We start from the raw sequence: 7390 nt of genomic DNA on the forward strand, positions 1-7390 counted from the left end.
TTATAGAAAATAAATAAAAATAAATCATGTAATGTATTTTCTAACCAATTGAATATTGAAGGGTAGAATAAAAAAATATCCAATCGGTAGGTAAACTCGTCGAGCCTATGAATCGAGTAACTTGGACAAACACGCCATATCCATGAATAAGGTTATGAACTCCACTAGGATTATAATTTATTTTTTATATTTTTTATTTAACTATATAATAATAAAAATAGATCACAAAATCAAATATCAACCTAATACCAAAATATTTTTTTGAGACCGTAATAACCTTATAGAAAGCTTAATGAAATCAATTATGAAACTGTATTTTTAATTTACTAATATCTATAGATAAAAAAAAAAGGGTAAACTTGTTAGATCTATAAACCATGTCAACTATCCAAACTTGTGAACAAGTTTGTGGATCTTATAAAGTTTAATAACACTTATTTTCTTCAAAATATTTTGTTATCTATATAAAAAAAATAAATGATAATAAAATTAAATTCAATTAAAAAAAAGATATTCTATCAAATCTGTAGGTTACCCTATCAAACCACTTTAACCTTATAAAAATAAAATAAAATGAAATAAATTATGAAACTCAATTTATAATCACCCGTATATTAAAAGATAAAATAAATAAAAATAAATTTTAAAATAATAATAATAAAAATTAAAAAAAAAAAGCAATACCATGGATATTATATTTGTGATATATTATAATCCATAGTGTGTAATAGTGGGTGAATAGTAGTTTCCAACATCCTTTAGCTTCTCTGTTTAATAATGATAGCATTTGCGGTATATTTATCAATTTTTTATAAGAAATATCTTTAGATCAATTCTTTTATAAAAAAATAAAATACATAATTAGAGAATTTATTAGTTATAAAACTAATAAAAAGAAATTGAGAAAGAAATTTAATCTTGACAAAGACAAGTCCAGCCCTTATCATATCTTATAGCAATGGAGGACTGGAAGAGGTCAGAGACAGACCTACGGTTCAAGCTACAGGTGCCATAGCACCTCCAAAACTCACAAAATCTTCTGCCAGTTGATTTAACATCATCTTAGTCAGCCATTGCCATAACATCCCAAACCATCTCAGTCAACCCAGGGCCCCCCAGCCTAAAAATTCTAGTTCCGCCCCAGCAGAGTACCATCACCATCCTATCATTTATCTTTTTACAATATAGTAAAATAACTAGTATGAGATTCATCATTGTAAAAAAAAAAAAAAAACCAATACGAGATTCCTAAATTTTGGGGCTTGTTTTAGTCAGGATGATGGAACAATAATACTAAGATATAGAGCAATGCCGATGATTTGAATAGTCAGATAGCTGGGAGAATTATCGAGGATGAATATAATAATGACAGGATGATTCTGCTGGCACTATAATTCTAAACAATCGTAGAAGTCACCGAACTCGATTGCCCTTTGATCATGGGTGGCTTAAAGTCGTGATTGCTATCTCCAAAACATGCATCTACGGGTTGAATTTGTTACCCCCTTCTGTTCATATATTAATTTCTAGTAAAAAAGCTCCATCACATGTGGGATTAGGTTTGGAGGGATTCTAACACAGTATTACTCTAAATTAACTTCTACTAACTTTTCAGTGGAGAATGTGATGGAGACTGCGTTGGATTTTGGTATTTTGGAAGTTAATGATGTAAAGTGCTTCTATACCCTATAGGAGGGGGCGGGGGACATAGCTTGCTTAGAAGCACTAGCAGCCTAGCACCACCTTCTTTTCTTTGATGCAGCTGTTAGTCATCAGCATTGCTGCAGTTTTCTTCTAATTTTTAGCAATTGTACTCTGTTTTTTCATGGCATTCCAACCCTAAAATCTGCTCCTTGTGTGCTTCATGTGCACTATATGATAGGCTTCACATTACACAGTAAATAGGACCTGTATAACTTAGAGCAAGCATGGATCTGTAACGCAAAAGCGGAGCAAAAATCACCATGGTTCTATTAAAACCGCATGATCCATATCATGACCTCAATTAATGGAGTTTCATATATTATTTGTGTTTGGTGGGATATAAATGAGGGGGGCTAAAGAAACAGAAACAAACTTTGTTCCCAAAATGGTTCCTATATTTGGGCCAGAAAAAAACAGAGCCTAATCTTCTAGAATATTTAACACTGTTCGCCCATGAGAGCCTCCAGAGTTTGACAATTTTACTGAACGCTTCAGGGAATTAAGAAAAAGAAGAGGAAAATTAGCAGCAGAATGGAAAGACCTCGAAATTTTCATAGAGTTTTAGCGAAAAACCTCAGTGTATCTTTTTTACTTCTTTTTAACGCCTCTCCGTAACCTGTACTATAAATCTAGTAACTCAAAATAAAATAAAATAAAATAAAATAATTATTAAATTTTTTATTACCACCATAAATTTAGGATAATCATATTTTGTTTTTTTAACCCGGGATATCTAATTAGTTTATACATGCTATGACTAATTTTCAAGTTTATTAAACATTTTACAAGTCTAATAAATAAATACAGCACTGTGAGAATAACAAATATATACAAAAAAAATCGAATCTAGGTATAGAGGAAGGCACCAAGTCTCTTCCCTTGTTTTGAATAAAAATATTAATCAAACTAAAATTTATATTTTTTTAATCTATGAAACAAAATGAATTGATTAATCAGTTAAAATCAACTGATTCGGTTGATTTCAATTTTTATTTGTTTTAAAAGAAACAGTTAGAATTATGCCTAATTAATTAGATTTTTTAGGCATTTTTATAACAGGTCGAGTTTTTCAAAACTTGTTTTAAAAACTATTTTACAATGGATCCAAGCTATTCTTGGCGTCCAGAAAAACATGGTGAATTTAACTAGTGGCAATCCAACAATGGCTGAACCAGATGCAATTGATGCTTGTAGATTGTAATGAAACCAGTACAAAACATCTCTTCTTCCCCACCCTGAAACCATCTCTTCACCTTAGGAGAGAGTCTCTTGCCTGCAGCTTCTGGTGTTTTTATTTATTCATGCAATTCCTCATAGGATATCCTCTACAAAAGCACGCCCTAATTAACTGCTTTTACTTATTTATTTTACTTCTTTAACTGCGAGAGGATCTGAAAATATGATGAAAGATATATTCAAGGAGAATGGAGCACTCGTGTTAGCCGAAGGAATAGGGAAATCTGGTTTGGGCAGCTTCTTGTACTGAGATTTGCAGAGGCATCGTTTTATACAATGGTGTTCGGTGATTTTTTAAAGTAATTTTTATTTAAAAATGGTGATTTTTTAAAGTAATTTTTATTAAAAAATATTTTTAAAAATTATTTATAATATAATCAAAACAATTTGAAAATATTAATTTAAAATAAAAATTAAAAAAATCAATTTTTATTATGTTGCATAGAAAACTACTTGTAGTTACACATAAAGCTCAATGAGAATATAAAATATTCCCATATCCATTCATAATAAAATTTATTTTTGAACCAATTAAATTAATTGCCCTTCGTTGCCTCAGTTTAATTTCAAACTATTAATTTAAAAAAATATCAAATTTTAATTTTATTCTCAATATAGTAGCTAAACCATGGACTGCGAAATCAATTGAATAACATTCACTAATTGTTTAGAACCCAATTGCTAAAATTTAATTTTTAGTTTTAAGTGTAAGAGGATATATCTATCAAGTACCAATTTTAGCAGAACTTTGAAAATAGCATGAATCGAAACGTTCACCATTGCCAGGAAACATAAAGCAGTTGTGACCGTTTCAAATGAGAGGCTACAAGAGAATAAACACAAAATGAAGGCTGGCAGAGACTTGAAATCAGGTGTCTGACAAAAGGAAACAAACCAATGTGATATAGCGATGAAGACACTAAATCACTTGGACAGTACAAGGTGATGTATGAGAACTACAGCAGGTCTAGGAGTCTTTCAGTGGAGCTTTCTTTGCAGCCTCCGCGGCTGCTTTCTCTGCTTCGATCTCAGCAACAATTGCATCAATCTCAGCTTCTTCAAGCTGCCGCAGCCCTTGGTCTTTTGTCATCACAGCAATTTCTATGTTCTTCCCCCCACTCTCAACAACCTAATTCCAAGTAACACAAAATATAGGTAAGAAACAGGCAAATATAATGGTTTCTCTGCGAACATTGAGAAACAGCTCAGATTTCAGGAGAAGAAACATAAAAGGAATTCTGTATCAGTTGGTTAGACCAGTATCTTGACAGGTCTGGGTGTTTCACCTTTGTTATCTGTTTTTCTTAACTGGACAGAAATGCATTGAGATAACATAGATTTTTTACTGAATTAAAGCCATATAGAGGATATGATACACCAAATAATAAATGCCATCATATGGTCGTAATTCACGTTCAGCCATGGTTCCAAATACTCAAACGAAATGGCAGTTACACATACAGCCCAAAAATGCATGGCTACACTAGAGATCAAGAAGTTAGCACAACAACTACCAAGTTTTACAGAACTAGAAATTGTCTGTTTGAGAGAGAGGAGATAGAAAAAGAAGAACCTTCAGCAGCATAGATTTTTAAGCTGTCAAAACATCAATGATGATGGGGGAAGATGTAGATGCAATGGCATACAATATGCATATTTAACTAAACAATCAAAAGTGTTAGTGTTACCCAAGTCAGAACAGCAGTTCATGCAGAGAGTTTGAACCAAACCCACAATGTTATAAGCTGCATGCATGGCAGCTGTGTAGCATAGACTTGTTAACAATCCTTTCTATGAGACCTAGTTATACCCCAACTCTTTTTGCAATTATGTTAGGACCAATTCAACTTGTATGATAGCAATCATATGAAGTGGAAATGTTCTATTACCAAGTAATAACTTACAGTTGAATCAAATGATGATTAAATATAAATGCCAGCTGCTATAAAGTCTAAAAACAACTACTAAGCATCATCTTACATCTGTCAACTGTAAATGGCGCACATTTATTTAGCTTGAATGCACGTTCAATTCTAAGGAACAATATGCATCCTAGGGCACTTTGTAGCATATGCATCCTACAATCAGCACCAACATAAAAAGGAAGAAACTTACTTCAAGTAAAGCACGAATAGCTAACTTCACAGTTCCTTGCCCAGAAGTTTCCTTATAGTTTTTCTCCAAAAACTCCCGCATTGAGTTTGAGTTTCTCCCAGTAGCATTAGCTTTCCATGCTGAAAAAGCTCCAGAAGGATCAGTTTGATAAAGAGCGGGGACACCCAAGTGTGGGTCAAAGCCAACAATCAAGGTCGAAAGACCAAATGGCCTCACACCACCACTCTGTGTATATTTCTGTTGCAAACCAGCAATATAACGCGTTATATATTCAACAGTTACAGGATCCTCAACAGTTAGCCTATAGCTTTGGCACTCAATCCGTGCCTTGTTAACCAAGACACGGGCATCTGCCTTCAATCCAGCACATACTAGTGCCACATGATCATCCAAAGATACAATCTTCTTCACTGATCTGCAAACATAACCAGCAAAAACATTACATAACATTCACATAACTAATCTCATTGAACACAGAACAAGACACTAGATGTCGTAACAACTACATTGCAGATCAGAGTAAAATCAAACAAACACCTAATCAGCAACAACAAAATCCATATTATCAATAAGCTCTACACGCCAATTTAAAAGATTTTGAAGTACAAAAATTACTCATGTTCATTAACCAAATTCTAACACACATCAACAACAAACCAAAATAAATCTTTTTTACAGTCTTCATGAATGAACTAATTGATTATAACAGTTTAATTACCACGTAAAAAGCCAAGTAGATACAAATAAGAAATGCTAATTTAAATCCAGCAAATCCACTACTCACGATTAAACCAGAAATCAATCACAGTCAACCCCAATTAAACCCTAAACCTCAATTTTATCCTTAAAAAAATCTCCTTTCATCTCAAACATAAAAAAAAACAAGGAAAACCCAGAAAAACTTGTAACATAAAAAAGGTAAAATCACCTAGAATCTTGAAGTTTAGCGGTGGATTTCTTTTCAACTCCGAGAACGACAATATCAGTGCCACGGACACCAACGGCAGCGTTTCCTTTACGGACAGCTTCGAGAGCATATTCTACTTGAAATAAATGGCCATCAGGAGAAAAGACTGTGATTGCACGATCGTATCGAGCCATGGCTAGGCTTCAGTTTTCTCTTGTTTTAGCTTGGGTTTTGCTTTGCTTCCCTGTGAGATCTGCGGGGTTTTTGAAGAGAATTCGACTTAGAGGACAAGTCACTTGTTTGGGCTTGAACGACGTTGTTTTGATTCTTTTCGTTTCTTGCTCTGCGGTTTATGTTGGTGATTGTGATTTTATCTTTATTTTATCAGCTCTGTTACTTGATCAAGTTTTTTTTTTTATCAGTTTATTTTTTTTTTAATTTACTTGGGGTATCCGAGTTAGCTTGCGCGCACCACGATTAATTCCCACGGCCTATTAAATATCCTGTTAATTCCCACGGCCTATTAAATATCCTGCAAACCCAATAGGCATATAAAATACCGCGGGGTTGACAGGCGTGCACGCCAGGACTCGAACCCAGGTGCAGTAGAAAAAAACAAGCCCCTTTCACCGCTAGGTCAAGCGCTAGAATGCCCACTTATTATTCTTTGTAGTGCAAAGATTAAAAATAAATTCATGTAAGCCACAGCTTGTTATTCTATGAATTTATTTTTCCATTTTAAATCTAGCATTATTATTTTTGTGATGGAAAATATTTAAAAATAGATAATTAAGATTAATAATTAAAATCTAAATATAATTTATAAAATTATTGAGTTAATTTTTTATAGATGTATATGGGATTTAATTGGGTTATCTAAATAGCTTTTGTTATTATTCTTCACAATTTTATTGATATTAAAAAAAAGTTTTGGAACCAATCCGATAGTTACTTTTCACTGCATATTGTTTAGATTTTTGAGGATGACTTTTTTTTTTTTATCTATATTTCAAACGTGTTTGAGATTTTGTGTTTGTTAATTTGGTAAATGGTAAGTAAATTTTATATATTAAACCAATTAAATTGTATCGATTCAACAAAAAATTTAAAAATATTTTTCATTGAACAGGTTTATAAATAGAAAAAATATCTTTTAAATATTCAAACCCTAAACTTTGTTATCACAGCTTCATATTCCTTTCCATCTCTCCACCCTTCTCTTTCAATTTCTATGAACTCACCCCTTTCTCTGCCTATCTAGTTGTCTTACAATTGTCTTCTCCTCTCTTCTAGATAAATTTTTACTTTTCAAGCATAATTTTTTTAAAATTTCATTTGCTTTAGAACAAAGTGCTTCCTAGCTAAACTTAAGGTCTATTTTAGTTGGACAATATTAGTGATTGACTCTTCTAAGGTTTGAATTTATTT

The 7390-nt window shown here is 32.5% G+C and overlaps 1 protein-coding gene across 1 annotated transcript; it reads right to left on the reverse strand.

Moving 5' to 3' along the window:
* Window positions 1-3664: 3664 nt before the first annotated feature.
* LOC105141229 (proteasome subunit alpha type-7) lies at window positions 3665-6326 on the reverse strand. Its single transcript, XM_011048398.1, has 3 exons — window positions 5984-6326; window positions 5056-5470; window positions 3665-4069 (listed from the first exon to the last, which is right to left on the reverse strand). Exons 1-3 carry the CDS (start codon window positions 6154-6156, stop codon window positions 3908-3910), a joined length of 750 nt encoding a protein of 249 aa, XP_011046700.1. The 5' UTR covers window positions 6157-6326; the 3' UTR covers window positions 3665-3907.
* Window positions 6327-7390: the final 1064 nt, after the last annotated feature.

This window comes from Populus euphratica, unplaced genomic scaffold (assembly GCF_000495115.2).
Source record: "Populus euphratica unplaced genomic scaffold, PopEup_1.0 scaffold115.1, whole genome shotgun sequence".
NCBI lineage: Eukaryota > Viridiplantae > Streptophyta > Magnoliopsida > Malpighiales > Salicaceae > Populus > Populus euphratica.

Coding starts and splice junctions, on each gene's coding strand:
- LOC105141229 (XM_011048398.1), bottom strand. CDS start 6,156: ATGGCTCGATACGATCGTGCAATCACAGTCTTTTCTCCTGATGGCCAT. Junction 5,471..5,983: donor GCTAAACTTCAAGATTCTAG/GTGATTTTACCT, acceptor TTATGTTTGCAG/ATCAGTGAAGAAGATTGTAT. Junction 4,070..5,055: donor CTATTCGTGCTTTACTTGAA/GTAAGTTTCTTC, acceptor ACTTGGAATTAG/GTTGTTGAGAGTGGGGGGAA.